Source organism: Nesoenas mayeri (assembly GCF_963082525.1).
Source record: "Nesoenas mayeri genome assembly, chromosome: 4".
Lineage (NCBI taxonomy): Eukaryota > Metazoa > Chordata > Aves > Columbiformes > Columbidae > Nesoenas > Nesoenas mayeri.
The window spans coordinates 24,918,636-24,935,543 of NC_137540.1; the positions used below are offsets into that span (position 1 = coordinate 24,918,636).

At 46.1% G+C, this 16,908-nt stretch overlaps 1 protein-coding gene across 11 annotated transcripts in view; it reads left to right on the forward strand.

Annotated features, from left to right (window-relative positions):
* The window catches only part of SEC31A (SEC31 homolog A, COPII coat complex component), a 46,769-nt gene that overhangs the window by 28,556 nt on the left and 1,305 nt on the right, over window positions 1–16,908 (forward strand). For 8 of the 11 annotated variants that reach the window (XM_080343119.1, XM_080343116.1, XM_080343121.1 and 5 more), the window contains 8 exons: window positions 168–341; window positions 2,748–2,840; window positions 3,498–3,627; window positions 4,653–5,009; window positions 10,553–10,611; window positions 12,722–12,994; window positions 13,577–13,696; window positions 16,599–16,670. In XM_080343119.1, the coding sequence (XP_080199245.1) occupies window positions 168–341; window positions 2,748–2,840; window positions 3,498–3,627; window positions 4,653–5,009; window positions 10,553–10,611; window positions 12,722–12,994; window positions 13,577–13,696; window positions 16,599–16,670 (1,278 nt within the window). The remainder of the gene's footprint in view (window positions 1–167; window positions 342–2,747; window positions 2,841–3,497; window positions 3,628–4,652; window positions 5,010–10,552; window positions 10,612–12,721; window positions 12,995–13,576; window positions 13,697–16,598; window positions 16,671–16,908) is intronic. The other 3 variants (XM_080343122.1, XM_080343126.1, XM_080343117.1) reach the window with 3 other exon arrangements.

Genomic DNA, 16,908 nt, shown 5'->3' on the forward strand with positions numbered 1-16,908 from the left:
CAAGGCAGTTACAGTGGCCCCATGTCTCATGCAGAAAAGACTTATTCTCATCAAATAAAGCAGAACAGGCTTCTGAGAGAGACAGACAGCTCATTTGTGTGTGGCCAGATGCCCTGGGTGGGAAACAGTGCATTTAACATTCCGTTGCTGTCCTTTTCTGATTGCAGCCAAACATCATGCTGTTACGGGACAGGCTTTGCAGAGCCCAAGGGGAGCTGCCGGTGGGACAGGAGGCTCTCAAGACACCATACGAGAGACAGCCTGTGCCCAAAGGACGAGCTGGCCCTGTGACTGGACAGATGCAAGGGCCCCAGGGTCTGGCCCAGCAGTATTACCAACAGGTAAATGGGTTTGGACAGTCATGGAGGGGTCATGTGGTTTGGCTTCTGGAGAGTGATGGGTAGAGGAGCTTTTTTTCTTCTCTCTTGATCTGAGCTGGAGCTGTGTGACATACCTCTACAGAGAGCCTTGCGGTGAAAATCATTGATGCTGTTTTTCAGTCAGTACAGATGCCTCCTTTATTCCTCATCTGGAATCATCTCTTAAACACCTTGTCAAGTGGCTGGTGTCTGAAGATTTTCCCCTTTTGACTGAAAATGTGCCGCAGTGCCAAGAATGACTGTGTGAAAGTGCTGCAGGACTTTTCTGTGCTTGCTCTCATGGTCCCTGATGTCTGTTATCCCATTCCTGCAGGCCTAGGGGCTTGCTCATGCTGTTTATCAGCCTCCTCTGGGGCTGATTATTTTCCTGCTGCATCTCTGATGTTGGCTGCAGAAGATGCCGAGCAGTGGCAATAGCAAACTGAGGGCTTGTTTTGGTGTGGCTACAGCCTACTCTGAACCTCCTGGCAGGCAGTAAGGGGGCGGGGGCTGGCGCAGGAGCAGGGAGCCCTGAGAGTCAGCTGTAGCAGAAGAAGGACCTGGTGAGTACCTGGGGGAGGCAAATGCCCTGGTTTTATCTCCAGATTGATAACAACACTTCGTCAGACTATGGTGGCCATCATCAGAGCTTGATGTAGTGGGCAGCCCTGGCTGTGTGTGTGCTTCAAGAGCATTGCCAAGTCTAATCCCTCAGCAGAGTGCTGGAGTTCAGGTGGCATTGCTGTACAGGGAGACTATGGACTGAGCTTTACTGAGAGCAGAGCTATTTCAGTGCTGCGGATGTTCTCCTTACACATAGATGGGCACAAGCAGAGGCATATTGCTCTCAGGGCTCCCCTTTAGGCACTGGCTGCTAGAAAAATAGGGGCAGGAAGGAAGAAGGAATGAAAAATCGGGGGAGTTGGGATATCTTCTCTCCTTGATGTCAAAAATTGTGCCTTTGCTGTCTCTCCAGGGTGTTAACAAGGCACATTTCAGAAAGGACAAAACCTTCATTCCATTTGTACAAGATTACCTTGCTAACGCCATTGCCTATGATTTTAAATGCATCTTTGCAAATAATTAATTAACTCTGCTATTCTCTCCTGTGTCTTTGACCTTCTTCCTTGTAACCAATGAATTGCCTTGAGAAGCAATGCTGCATGTTTCCCATTTGGCTGTGGAAGAGAGCAGCTGTCCTCTAGATGGCATGATCTTAGCAATGCTTTTCAAGCCACAGTCCCCTCTTTCTCTTACTGTTTCAGGAATACATCAAGGTATTATTGAAGCAAGCCCTGCACATGTTTATAAGGCTAGGTGTATCGCAACCCCACGAGCACACTGTTAGTTACTGCCTGTGCTCTTGGATTTCTAGGGAGCTCATGCTCAGCAAGAAGGGCTTGAAGCCAACAGGTACTGTGTTAGAAAGGTGCCCAGTGGTATGCTGATGAAGCAGAATGGAAAGAAATTACATATTTGAGTCTTAGGATACTTGTTTTGCTTGTATCCCTTTTAAGAAATTGTGTGGATAGGTTTGTTCAAGCTTGAGGCAGCCTTTGTTTAGTTGCTGTCCCAAACAGGAACATGTACTTGAAACATCATTGCTTTTTGGGGTTTTTTAACCCTGTTTTTCATCTGAAAAAAAAAAGAAAACACGTGTGAAAAGGGATGGAAAAATCTTTTAGATTACCCCGCTGATGAGTTACGCAGATATTAACAGCAGTTATATGGCTGACTGAACTGTTAGCCCAGCACTGCTCAGGGTTGGAGTCTGACAAACTGAAGCCCTAGGGCTTCAGCCTTCCCTTTGCCTGCATTCAGGTGGGGTGTGGGGCTCCTGACCCCCTAGATGTGCATCCCACTACTGGGCAGCACTCCTCCTTGCTCAGGGACATTGCAGATATAGGAGGGTCTCTGTTTATGTTTCGTCACAAATGTGGTAATGTTTGTACGGAGCTAAAGGGCTTTGGAGTGGCAAAGGAAGACAGAGGAAAGGAGCTTAGAACTCCCTGGTGTGGTTAGTAATGCTCAGTGTCATGCCCGGGCAGAGCTTCTGCATAGAAAAATGCAATGAAAGAGAACTTGTAACAGTATTGTTGTGGCAGACCTGGCTGGCTGGCCCATGAAACACTGCACTTGCTCCACAGCCTGTTGTAGCTGCCTTTCTGCTGTGCTTCGTCTTCACTCTGCAATTTGCCTCAGCTCCAGAGCATAGTGATCCATCTATCTTAAATGCACTTTTCTGTCTGTAATTTTTATGGCTGTGTTACAAATGCCAGCATGCAAACCTTTTTGCATTCACTTATTTGCATCTCATTTTGTAAGACCCTTTATACTTTTTTTTTATTGTTTTTTTTTCCATTATTGGTATTTCTTTGTTCAATTCAGGTTAGAATTGCCCCTACTGTCACTACCTGGAGTAACAAAACTCCTACTGCCCTTCCCAGCCATCCTCCTGCAGGCTGTCCCTCTGACACACAGGTATAACCTTCATTATTCCTCTCTGAGCCCCTGCTCAACCCTGGTATGTCCCTCAGTGCAGTCTCTGTGCTTGGCACAGCCTGCTCCAGATAGGTGGAAGGAGCAACTTCCACTTGTGCTCTGGTTGTGCTCCTCTGCATCTCTTGTTGCATTTTTTTCATCAAGGCCCAGATGAGTGGTTCTGGAAAGCCTTAACTGGGAGCTTGGTGTGATCTGAGTCCCCAGTCCCAAGCCCAGCCCTTGCCCTGTTCTGGAGTATTTGAAGTGTCGTACTTTTCCTTTTCCTCTTTACTATGGAAATTAGAAGCTTCAGAGTTAATGTTTAAGTTGTTCAGTGTGGATGGCATGGCACTCATGGTCTGCCTGAGTACCAGGCAGCACTGGCAGGGACCTCTTCCTTTCTCCAGGGAGGTGTGTGCTGCTCTGCTGCTGCCGCAATCACTGCACATACAGCTTTTGCTTTCAGTGTCACACTGGGCACTGTGAGGTTGTTGGAGGCATTTGCCCCTGTGCCGGTGGCTCTTCCAGGGAATGTGGTTTCAGGCCTTGAAATGAGAACTGATCGTTTTGTTATGGTTCTGCTTCAGCACTGTATTACCATTGCTGACTACATCCTATCTCCCCCTACCCTTTTTTCCTGCATTCTTTTTTTCACAGGGAGACAACCCACCTCCTCCAGGGTTTATCGTGCCAGGTGCCATTAACCCCAGCACACCCCCGCAGCAAGCTACACCTTCCAATTACAGCATGTACTCGCAAGCAGGGCCACGGCCAGCGTACCCACAGAGTGAGTAGCAGCACTCCCTCCCACCCAGATGATGAGGCTGCATTTCCTTGGGGACAACCAGTCCCCTCTGTGGGGCTGGGAGGATTCAGTCCAAGCCACTCCCACATTTCTTAGTTGGAGGGGGAAAAAAGCCTCTGAGATGACATCTGAGGGTTGTCATTTTTTGGTGGGATCTAGACATCAGGCACCCTCTGTCAGACACTGTCTCCTCTGCTGCTGAGAAGGTGTCTGCCAACAGCCCTTAGACTCACTCCTCAGCTGGCCCTTCCCAAGGGCATGCTGGAGTCAGAAACCCCCAGTGTGAGTCCTGGACGAGCAGCACGGGCCTGGCAAAGAGCGACCCAACTCAACAGTGTGTCCAGCCTATCCAGGACTCTGTCAAGAGAGGGAAGGGGATGAGGAGAAAACAAGGGCAGTGGTAGAGGTGAACAAGGAGTGGAACAGAGCATTGACACACTTGAATCAGGAGACTGGAAGTACAGGCACTGGCACCAGGGAGGAAAAAAGGCACACAGTTGGGCAAAGAAAGAGTCAGGGTATATAAGCGCAGGGCTCGCAGTGAAAGGCTGTGAGCTTGCGTTCACCTCCAGAGATGGCTGGAAGTTCAGTTCTCTGACCTTGGCTCTCCCGTTGAGCCAACATGAGACAGGGGTTTCCCTTCCTTGAGAGGCACCATGGGGATTGCAATGGTCCCAAAAGCAGCTGGAGTGTCTGCGTCCCCCCAGCCCCACCCCGAGTGGCATGATGGCTCTGAGCAGAGAAGTTTAGGGGGTAGAATGGGAGTCCCTGCAGCCAAGACATTCCTTTCTCTGGCTCCCTGCTCCCAGAAGCAACCCAGAAGGCTTTGAGCAACCATGCAAGTACAGGCAGTGTTGTGGGAGCCAGGATTTGTCTGGGCAGGTGAGTGGTTTGAGGGGGAAGGGGAGGAAAAGAGAAGGGTCAGATGGACAAGGAAGCAGAGGCAGATGAAAACTGCCTCTCTGTTATGAATTCACTGACTGAATCTCTTTTTTTCCTGTTTGTAGCATATCAGGCCACACAGCAGTACCCTTGTGGAACAGGGGGACCAGCTCTCTATCAGCCTCAGCAGCCTATTGCTGTCCCTGCTTCAGCCTCTTACCCAAACCCTCCCCCTAACACCACCCCTTCTTACCTACCCTCTGCCCCTGCCCACTCCCTGCCCTCCCCGCTCTACCCTGGGCAGCCTCAACCCTCCCTGACGAGCCCGAATCCCATCTCTTCCTTCCCTCTTTCTCCTTCTGGCACATCCTTTCAGCATGGCAGGCCAGGACCTCCAGCAACTTCTGTGGCTTATGCATTACCTACTGGACCAACAGGTACTCTGCCTGCAACCAGTGACCTTCCTGCATCCCAGAGAACAGGTCTGCGCTTGGACAGGGGGGCAGGCAGGGAGGGGGAGGGTTTTGCTTTGTTACTCACTCAGTTCAGCATGCACTTTCCCTTGTGAATGCTCCATATGAAGTTTGCTTGTGCTAAGAGGTCTACTCAAAGCATTTCTAAAACACGATTTTCCCTTTGCATGTGGCAATGATGCAGCTGTGTTGCTGCAGTGAGCACTTACTGTGCGAGCAGTTGTCTTTTTATTGCAAGTCAGACCTTACTACAAACACAGAGCTTTTGTCTTGCCCGAGCCATGGTGCTACAGCATGGTCTTGTTGTGAGGCTGTTGAATACTGTGGATGGGTGGTGGCACAGTTTTAACCTTGTGAGGCTGGCACCAAAACCTGTGATGTGGCTGGAGAGCAAAATACAAAAATGAGCAAGTTTTCTTAATTGCTGCATAGGTGATTCCAATTCTCCTTGCAGAACAATTCTGCAAATGTAATTTGTCACTGTGTCCCTGGTTTGTGAGCAGAATTTAATTCTGAGATTGACAACTTATTTAATTCAAACAACATTTCCTGTGGTATCACCTCCCTTCCATTATTTTTTCCTTAACCACTTAGTGTGATGGGATTTATTGTAGCTGCAAATGCCTTAAAAGATGATCAGAAGTGATTTAGAAATGCTTTTATGTGTCTCTTGAATGTTAGTCAAAAGCATGTGTGTGCTGCTACCACGTAAGAGCATGTCTTGCACTCATGGTGAGAGAGCATGGGGCTGATGTCTCCTTGTGACTGGCTGGACATAACCGTTTGCTGTGGGGCAGTGACCTTGCTTGGGATAACAAACCTGTCTCTTCACTTAGCAACCTGTGACACAACAGCGTCGCATATGTCAGGTTGTGTGGGAAGGATGAGCAGTCATTTTCTAAACCCAGCCATAAACGTCCTTCACATCCACATGGTCTAGCTGGGCTGTCGAGGTCCAGATCTGGGAGTATGGAGCAGAGGGAATATTAGGCGGGATTTGAGGGATATTCTAGGGATGCAGACTCTGCTGACAGGCCCTAAGGACCCCACTGTGATTCCCCCTTTTCTTTTAGAAGTCTATTAAGGGTGATGTAATGCAGAAAAGGCAGATTGTCTTTGTCTTGGCAGCAGCAGTCCTAAGAGTAGGTGTCATGGTTTAACCCCAGGTGGCAACTAAGCCTCATGCAGCCACTCACTCCCCCAGTGGGATGTGGGAAAGAATCGAAAGAATAAAAGTGAGAAAACTCATGAGTTGAGATAAAGACAGTTTAAGAGGTAAAGCGGAAGTCATGCGCACAAGCAAAGCAAAACAAGGAATTCATTCACTACTTCCTATTGTCAGGTGTTCAGCCATCCCCAGGACAGCAGGGCTTCATCATATGTAACACTGACTTGGGATGACTAACACTATAACTCTGAATGTCCTACCTTCTTCCCCCCAAAATACATACTAAGCATGATGTCATGAGGTATCAAAAATCCTTTTGGTCAGTTGGGGTCAGCTGTCCCAGCTGTCTCTCCTCCCAGCTTCTTGTGCACCTGGTGCAGCTTTAGAAGTTGTCCTTCAATTCTACTTAGCAATAACTAAAACATTGGTGCATTATCAATATTATTCTTATTCTAAATCCAAAACACAGTGCTATACCAGCTATTAGAAAGAAAACAAACTATCACAGCCAAAACCAGGACAGCAGGTGTTCCTGGCATCCGTGAGCCTGTCATTGCCTTCACACAGACACTCATTTTTGAGGGAGAAATGGTCTTTTGCCGTGTCAAAAATTAGGACTGGTGTCATCTCTGTTCTTGGAGACGCTGCACTGTGACCCCTCCTGACCCCATGTTGTGGAGCATGTCAAACTTCTATCTCTAAGCCAGAGAAATTTTTAAACTGAGCAGAGGAAAACTTGTTGGATAGGGTTCTAGGCCTGGGATGTGAAGCAGTACATTACAGTGCAGACAGCATACCTTCTGTACCCCTGAATAAATGCAAGGAATAATAAAATTGTTCTTTATAGTTTTACTACTGTACTTGTGTCACTGGCAGGCACTTCAGATTTGTCACTTGCTAAGTTCCTTACACTAACAGTGGAGTGACAGTTGTTGTGGCATGCTCAGAGCAGGTGAGCCTCTGGACTCTGGACAACAGAAGTTAAGGACATTAATGATAAGACTGTCCAATTTATAAAATTGTGTAATCCACCTAGACAGTAGCCTAGCACTATGTAATTTTAATATAGGAGAAATAGAAACATAAAATAATTTAGGTTGGAAAGGACCTTGAAGATCATCATGTCCAACTGTTAAACTAACACAGCCAAATCCACCACTGAACCATGTCCCTAAGAATGTAATAGAGTAAAATAGAAGCAAACTAGTTGTTATCAGCATTGCCTTGCCAGATTTCCTCTCAAAATTAAAAGCTGTCCATACTGTGCTTTTTATAAAGCTTTCTGAGAACTATCAGTGCTCCTTGCATGGTGTGAAGGCAGCCAGTATGAAGTGTCAGACCTTCAGGAACCTAAACTTGGGCATTGTCTTTGATGCCTGGCAGATGCCAACCTTTGGCTGAGATGCCAGAGTGGGTTCCAGGGCACAAGGATGTGCTGGGGCCAGGTGGCTCATGCAGGCAGGATGCTGGCAGGCAACTGGTGCCTGCAGCTGGAGAACAATGGAAAAAATATAAGGGGCACCTGAAGAGCTTTCTCTGTCCTCTTCCAATTTTTAGGTTACACTTTTCAGAAAACATACAAGAAGAAAAAAAAATGTTGCTTTGTAAATATATCAATGACAGTGTGCATGCTTAACCACCAACACGTTTTCCAGAGTAGCTGTATTGCTTAGTAAAGGGCACCTTGGCGTAAGATCCTGTAGGACCACGGAAATCTGCAGGCAGAAGTAGATGTCACCTCTAACTCTGAATATCCCAGCGCAGAGCATGTAGTGATGCTGATCTTGGCTTTGAAGTGGTATGGTTTTGTGTGTGGTGATGATCTAATCTCGGAACCTCGTGCTTTACTTTGCAAATTCATTAAAAGGTGAAGGTAAGGGAAAAAGGAAAAAAAAATATCAACTTTGAACTCTTGAAAAACAGCTGGCCTTTCATCTGGTTTCGATTTAAAGGTGCACTTACAAAAGAAACAGTTCTATAAGTATCTTCTGATTTTTTGCAAAGGTATATAATATCAGTATGTTAAGCCACGTTTGGAGCTTCAGTAAGCAAGAAAGCCCACATTTAATTTCATTTTCAACCTATGTCACTTTGTGTTCTGATAGATCTTGGAACCTGCTTTCAAGAGAGTTTTAACTCTCAGAGTCTTGAATCTCGTTTGAAATTGTGCTAGAGAAATTCTGAGCTAAGAGAAAGGTTTGCACCAGAACTATGACTGCATGAGGTGAACCCCAAGGACAGGAGTTATCTCATCCCTGACCCTCCTCTTCTCTCTGAAACAGCAAAGGCTGTGTTGGCTGTGGTTTGCCATTTGGATTTGTTGCTCGGTCTGAGCAGGCAACGTGTCTCTTCACATGGGTGTAAAGCTCTCGTGTGAACGTGCCTTTTTTTTTTCTGTGCTGGATGCAGTCGAGAGAGTGCCTTGATTTGGGAAAGTACTTGATGTCTACCTTGAAGTCAAATACCTTAAGTATCTTCTGAAAAGCTTTTTGGAATGGTAAAACCATCAAGAAACAGTGTTGTTTGTGCTGGCTGGTAGGAATAGAAAATTAGAACACTGGAAGATATAAGAAAGTGGGTCAGGACTCTGCCACATTTTTTAGAAATTACTAGAAACACCGATTACTGCATGGGAAGAGCAGCAGGCTTTTTTTCAGGGAAGGCAGACAAAGCAATTCCATGGAGTGGTTTGGACAAATGACTTGTCTCTAAATTGTCGTTGTAATTAGGTTAAGTATTTTTTTCTTCCAACTATTTGTGCTTATTGAAATGAAACTGTTACAGACTGAGTGTTTTATTCTTGCAAAGAAAATATTTTTTTTAGTTCTCTTTGCATTTTATCTGCAGAAAGCCTACCACCTCAGGACCAGGCCTCTTCCTCGGCAGGTGAACTAGGTACCACCTAACCTGAAAATAATCACAGCCACTAGATTAAATTAATTGAACAGATATCAATAATGTATGTGTTCCTCAGAGAACATTGTTTGCCAATTACACTTTAATCAAAGAATTTTTTAAATTCCTTAGTGAAAACAAATAACAACATATCTGGAGTTTTTAACCACAGAAACAAATGCTGATTTTCCTTTTTTAAAGCAAATTGTTCTAGGAAGTTAACAGCAATAACTGAGATTTTCTTAGTGCATTACCGCTGTCAGCACTGCAGAAGTTAGACTTCCTATATCAGAAATACTCTGGGAATGGATATTCTGGCTGAGGGGAGCCCCTGTGGTACAGGGCTGTCAGGAATGGCGCTGCCTTTGGGCAAAAAGAAATTGAGAGTGAAAGGAGTTTTAAATTGTTTTTTCATTTACCCCTTTAACATGCTCTGGATGTGGAACTTATTTAACAAAAAGCTCAGGGGCAGATGAAATTTTAGATAAATTGAGCAAATTCTGCAGTGATGTTAAGCTCTGCTGCCTAAGGTGCATCCATCATTTGCTAAGTGAGAAACACTGTGGTGAAAAAGTCCATTGAGTGGGGATTTGGTTTTGTTGGCTTTTTGTGGCTTTATGCAATAAATCCTGACTAGTCAGCGAGGCCGCAGTGATGCTGAGCTGTAATGCTGTGGTCCTAGTGACACGCACTCTGTGGTGAGATGGAAACTGTTTCTAATGCACAAACATGAGCTTTGGTGTCCAAATCTTGCAGCTGCATGGAGCAAGCTTGCTTGGAAGAGAAGGAGGTTTGGTACAGGACAACACCTCAGACTCAGAGTGAATCTGCTCAGACATCCCCATGCTGCTTCCAGTTTCAAATCATTTTTTTGATGAAAAAGCTGGATTTGCCACCTTGCTCCAGCAGCTCTGCTCTGCTTTTGGGACACAAGGCATCTGTAAAAATGCTGGCAGGGGCTTCTTAATGGCGCCTTTGTGTCTGCAGAGTTGCTGGGTGAATCTGGCCTCAAATGTTTAAGGCTCCTGATGTCTCTTATGCCTCTTCTCTCTGTGTCATGTTGCTGGGCAACACATCTTACTGTCACATATAAATCCATCACAACACACAGTTGCAGCAGCAGCTCTCAGGAAATGGGTGCAGCTTAATCATGTTCTTATTCACCTGTGATTTCTGACATATCTTCTGCTGATTAATGTTTATAATCTTATGGTGATCATGGTGTTGGGGGAAAACAGTTCTAATTTCTTCTAATCTGATATGGGTGGGAGAAACCTACCCTGCTGAGTGTGAAGCTGTCTTAACACATGCCAAACCTGCGCAGTGGGCACAGACCCCAGAGGGTCTGGTGGCTCAATGGTGGAGGTGCTGGGATGCTCTGGCTGGCACAGGGCCTGTTCTGGCCCCCAGAGAAGGGCAGAGAAATGGGCAGGCTCTGCCAAAACCCTGCCTTCCTCCAAGGAACTTAAGGTCTCTGTTTTCCTTTCAGGGCCTCAGAATGGCTGGAACGACCCTCCTGCCCTGAACAGAGCTGCCAAGAAGAAGAAGGTACTCTAGGAAATCCTGTCTTGACACAATTGAGTGCTGACCGCTTGAAAAGCAGTAACTTGAGCTGCTCCTGGGAAACTCTTTGGCAGGAGAAGGAAAAAGAAGGGTTAGCAGCAAACAAAAGCTGTGCCTCATGAGCAGAAACTGCTGTTGTGCTTCTCCAGTATGACTTCTCTCTATCAAAATATTTAAGCCTCTAAAAAGATGGTGGCTTTTTGCTACAGTTGCGGTTGTTTATAACAACATTGATCCTGGTTTGGGGAAAGAAAATATCTCAGGCTATTTTAATCTGCAGTAAAGCAGATGAGTTTTGCAGGAGATGATACTTACATGAAATTATGAGGCCATGCAAATTGTTACAGATTACAGCCTTTGCTGGAGCTGAAAGCAATTTATCCTGATTAGGGGTCTGAGCCTGAGAGATATGCTGAGAGTAAGACATTTTTTGTGATAGAGACAATGTAGTTTTGTAAAATGGATTTAGATTGCAGCAGGACAGAACAAGTGGGGCTGCTTGGCACAGAGCAGAGGGAGCCTTTTCATCCCCTGGTGCCACTTTAGTCTTGCATATCTCCACAGTAAGGCGGTGTTATCAGCTCCTCTCTGAGTCTGGTGCTTTTTGGGAAGAGACAATCTGGAGCGTATAAAGTGTGGGGAGAGAAAAAAAAAACTTGGAGCAGACAAGATGTGGCCTGAGTGATGGCAGAAGTTTCCCTTCAACTTTGGGGTTTTGGTTGCTGCAGTTCAAGTTGAGCTTTTGGAGAATGGATGGTGCTTTGTGTGCTCCTCAGTGCCCCAGTGCTGGGACGTTTGTCACACAGCAGCCAGTGCGCTGCCTTCAAGGGCTTCAGGCTCTCAGGCAGAGGAGGAAAGCTGTCAGTGAGAATAACTGTTGGACCTGAGAGCTCAAGAAGCAGCTTTCTGCAGACAGAGTTTTTGCTACTGCTCTGCACATATGTCACAGTCAGAATTTCTGCCATAGCCAGGGCATGAGGGTTGGCTCCTTACTAAATGAGGAGTTGTGTGTGTTGTATTCCCTGTTAAATATTTAGCAAACCTCTGCCAGAAATGTTTGTTTGTTTCCTTCATGTCTACTGTATGAGGGGGTGGTTTAGGAAATTATGAAATGACTCACCATGTGGGCTACTGCAAAATAGAAGAGCCATCTTGCATTTCAAGCCACAGCATAATTTGCAACTGTTTTCCACCTAAGAACTTAGCCACCACTCAAAAGTTTAGTGCTGTGTCATTGCTTTTATTATTGACTTTGTTGATGCTGTATTTGGAATATTTTTCTTGCTGTCCCAAACCACTAGCTTAATTCTGGCATCATTCAGTCAGGGTATCATTCAGGGTTCTGTAATCTTTCCTTTTTGCCATGCACACCCAAAGAAATGTGCACATTCCTATGGGAGCTCTTTTGTTTGGATTCCTGTATGACACATAGCAGAGGTCAGTAGCTCGTTTTGTTGTTTATTTCCTCTAGCAAATGTTTCCGAAGTGCCCCTGTGTAAAGAGTGGCAGATGCTTAGGGATGTATTTGGAATGCGCTTATAATCTGTCTTAGCGCAAACCTGCCAGAAGCTTGAAAGGCTTTTGGGAGCTTTATTGGTGCATGTTGCTAGCGGTGAGCTATGTACTGCGTGGACAAAAATGTACCCTTGAAAATAAGACCCACAAATCTAGATATAATGACCCAATAGTAAGAACAGATGTAGGTGTGGGTTAGTTTTCATTAGTGCAACTGTCCTCCTCACGCTGGTCTGCCCAACCTCTGCTTTGTGCCCTTAGCGGAAGGGGGAAGGCAGCTCTGATTTGAGGTCACTGCCCAGCAGAGCACACAGGACTGGGAACACTGGGGATATTACTGCCCAGTGGCCTTCTTGCCATCCAGATGCAGCCAGAAGCAATGGATTGTGTAGTCAGAGTGCAATCATCTGCTGCCTGCCCCTGTTGTTTCTCTGTCCTGGGGGTCAGTGATCTGCTCAGCAGAGCTCACAACTGCTGCAGAATAGGAAGTCTGCAGCGGCTGCGTGTTGTGCTCTGCATGCTGCAGCCACAACAGCATAAATAAACTGGTTTTTTGTTTGGTTGGTTTTTTTTTCTCCAGGTCCCTGATAACTTCCAGCCCCCAGTTCCCATCACCTCCCCCATCATGAACCCGATAGCGGATCCACAGTCGCAGATGCAGCAGCCTCTGGCTCCGGCACCACCTGTGGGCACGCTCAGCTTCCAGCCCCCACATGTCCCTGCAGGCCAGCCCGTGCTGCAAGGTGGCTACCCACCTGCTCCCCAGCCCCTGGGGCCCTGCATCCCGCCACCCGCTGTCTCAAAACCCAGCACGGAGGGGGCCCCTGGGGCCCCCATTGGCAATGCCATCCAGGTAAGGTAGCCCCAGCATGGCACACTTTTCATTTCATAGAATCATAGAATAGTTTGGGTGGGAAGGGACCTTCAAAGCTCATCTAGTCCAGCCTCCTGCAATGAGCAGGGACATCTTCAACTAGATCAGGTTGCTCAGAGCCCCATCCAGCCTGGCCTGGGATGTCTCCAGGGATGGAGCATCCACCACCTCTCTGGGCAACCTGGGCCAGTATTATACTAGTGGTTTGTATGTCAGTGGAGCCTTGCAGGCTCAGGATCATGTTGGCCAGGCATTTCTTGTACCTCCCAAGTGCACTGCAGCGCTTTTAGTCACTAGCTTTGCACCATTCTGGCATTTTGCCACTGTAATCACCTAGACCCTACCTCTTTGCATTCAGTCCTCTAGTCAGTACTGACCAACAAGCTGCTTCCTTCTGCAACTTCACAGCTCTCCAGAGGATGCTGATAATGTCACCTCCACACAGCCACAGGGAAGAAGCAGGAGCTGTGCCAAGCTGGCTAATAATGCTACTTGATTTAGTTGAAAACAACATGTGGTCACAGTGACCTGGAAAACCCTCACCTGCTCTCTGTTTCTCAGCACGTGCAGGCACTGCCAACAGAGAAGATTACCAAGAAGCCCATCCCCGAGGAGCACCTTATTCTGAAGACAACATTTGAAGCTCTTATCCAGAGGTGCCTGCTGTCTGCTTCCGATCCGGTAGGTCTCTGGGGTGTTCCCAGAGCACCCCTGTGTTTGGGTGAATGCACATGGTACCTGCAGCACAGTCAGCCATCACAGCCTCTCCTGAGATAGCTTGTCCTTCTAAGGGAAATGCACAGAAAAGCCACAAGCAATGCATAGAAAAGCTACACACACAAAGGATGTGCCAGCCTGGGGCCAGAGCACAGCCCAGCTGCCTGAGGACTTCGCCTCTGGTCGTTATAGTCTGTAGCATGGATAGAGCGTGATGGTGCTGTTTATGAGCAGGGAATTAACCCGTTGCAGCCCACTCTATTGCTCTCTTCTAAGGAGGAGGGTTGGATTTGGTTACAGTTGAAGTTTTGATATTGATGGTTTAAAAAAAAAAAGCGAAAGCCTTTAGAAAGAGCTGTCCTTGCTCCCGTCAGGTGATGGCTGTGGAGGCATGCCCTGTGCTGAGATGTTCAGAGGGCTTTCTTGTTCATTTTTTCAACTGCTTCTTATCATTCAGAGCAGGAAGCAGCTGGTGTATTACGCCAGGTCTGAGCTGAGGCTCATACATGTGAGTACATGCCTCAGATTTTGATCTGTGATTTCTGATTAACAAACTCATTTCAAAAGGACATGAGTAGCAGAGAAATGGAAAGTTAAGAGCTTTAACATGACCACGGGATCTCAATAGCAAAAACCTTTCCTGTGGCAGTCAGTGCTTGGTAAATAAGCCACCCATCTCAAAGCTTCCTGTTTATTTCCAGCGGTCAGTAAATAACATGCTGCCCTAAAGTCCAGCTGCTGACTGTTAAGCTTGTGCCCGCCACATGCTGAGAGGTGGATGATGGACAGAGAGCTTTGTGTGCTAAACGTGCTTGGTCAGCAGCACGGACTCACGCTCCTGTTACAGCAATTGGGAGCTGAGTGGCCTGAGGGCTCTGGGTGAATATTGAGCATTTGATGCCACTCCTGTGCTATGTCCACTCCACCATTTCAGGTGGCTCTGTGGTTTAGACTTGACATTCACATGTACTTGCTCCTTCTTTCCCCTTTGCGTCTCAGCCTGGCAATTTCGGGGTGGACTCCCCAACACGCTCCTTTCTAGATGTATTTTGAGGCCATAGACCTTTCTTTGGACAGGCCCCGTAAGCTCCAGTAGCATTTGATAGATTAAAATAATTTCTTTAAAGGTTGGGCTGCAGCGTGCAAGGATAGAAGTCGGATACTGCACGGATTCTTTGACCTTTTCTTCCTCCAAGTGCCTTTTCTCCGAGACACACGTGGAACGCAAAAGCATTTGGTTCACATCTGTACCCAGCCACTGCTTTTCTTCTCTGCCAAAACATTTTGCTTGCTTCTTGTTTAATCTCTGATTTTCTTAGGCAGAGCAAGTGTTCCAAGCTGAGAGATGCTGTCCTGACTGTATACAGCAGTTACTGTCAGAACAAACACAGACACTACTCAGTTATCACATTCCAAAGGAAAAAATGGGAACATGAAGAGAGATCCTGCTTAGGGGCTGGAACAGGAAGCAAAGAGTGAGGAGAACAGCCAACCTGCACTTCTTCCACCTCATTTCCTTTGACTGGAGATACGCTTTGCTGTTCACTAAACAGTTTATTCCTCTTTACTCTAGTTGGCCATTTGTAAAATGAAACTAGTGTTTATGTTTTTTCGCAGGTTTTGAAACAAACGATCCAAACTCATCTATCTGAGAGAGTTACAGACCAAAGGAATTAGCTAGTTTCTTATCTGCTCCTCCTGGGGTACTTATTCCTCACTTGTGTCCATTCCTTGACAACATAACTACTGCTGAGGGGTTTTCCACACATGGCCTGAGAGACCTACAAGCTCTGTTCTCTGCTGTGCACTGGACTGTCCAAACAGCTTTCCCTAATATCTAGCATAGCAGGCAGCCACCTGCTCTTCACACCCGAGCCAGAGCATTGTTGTAGGCTTTATTTTCTCTTGCCAGTTATTTAATCCAGGGAAACTTTTCCAGTTCCCAGGAGAAATGGTACTATCCTAACTTAAAGATGGAGGGATGTTGCACACTGATTGAGGAGGAAGTTCCAATACTTTTGTGTGCTGATTCCATTTCTGCTGCTGTTGGCCACCTTCTTTTTTTGTGCTTCTCTAACTATAACCTTGATGCTTTATTACTATTTTATTATTCTGGAGCAAAATCTTCTATTTCTGTAGCTGTTTCTTTTTTAAAAATAAAATTAAAAAAAAGGATAAAAAATGCATTTCTCCAGCAGCTGCTGTGGCATTCCAGGTGGAATATACTGGGGTTACTTTAAGAGCCTTTGGTAGCAAAATAATCTCAGATACATCAAAGGGTGGTTTATATGAAAGCATGAAAGATGTGTAGAGGCAGTTTGGATTAGGCTCTTAGCTTTTCTGTTGACAATAAACACAAAAAACTCCTGGCTTTACCAATCACATAATGAAAAATATAATTAGGATTTGCTGTAAATGATGACTGACTTGTACATACTTGGACTTCAGTGACTGCTTGTGCCCTTAAGCTCTCATTGACATTGCTGGATAAGTGATTCCAGTAATAACTTCATTCAGATATCATTATGCTTTGCCAGTGAACCACAGAGAAAGAACTCCTAGTGCAATTCATGATTCTGTCCCTTTCTGTATCAGCTAATACCAATGGGTTTTGGTATGCACCTCTACAGTTTATTATTCGCTGTAGTGAACTACAGCGGTTACATGTGGAGAGCTACAGTCTCATCACTTGGTCTTGCCTGGCAAAATCAGGGATGAAAAGTACAGAGCGAAAAATTCAAATTATGTGGTAGGAAAATGTTGAGCAAGGATTTTCATGTGCTATGTGGACTTCTTTGCAGTGATAGCAGATCAGTCTGGTGGTGGTAAAAGCACTGTGTTCTAATTATATTCTTCTCTCTTGCAGCAAACCAAGAGGAAACTAGATGATGCAAATAAACGTCTGGAGTTTCTATATGACAAACTTAGGGAACAGACAGTAAGTTTTCTTTGCATTTTCTTCCCCAATCAAACATTGCAGGTATGGCCTAGAACTTCATCAGTGGTGTGAACCCTTCTGCAATGTGTAGCACGTGCTCCTTCTTTCTTTGCAAGCATTCTTCAGATCCCTTTATTGTATGTTTCCATGCATTTCCCAGAAATGGTGCAGTGGAGTGCTTGGCCCCAGGTGCCTGTGCAGACTTGACAGTGTTTTGAGGTCATATGGTGCCATGCAG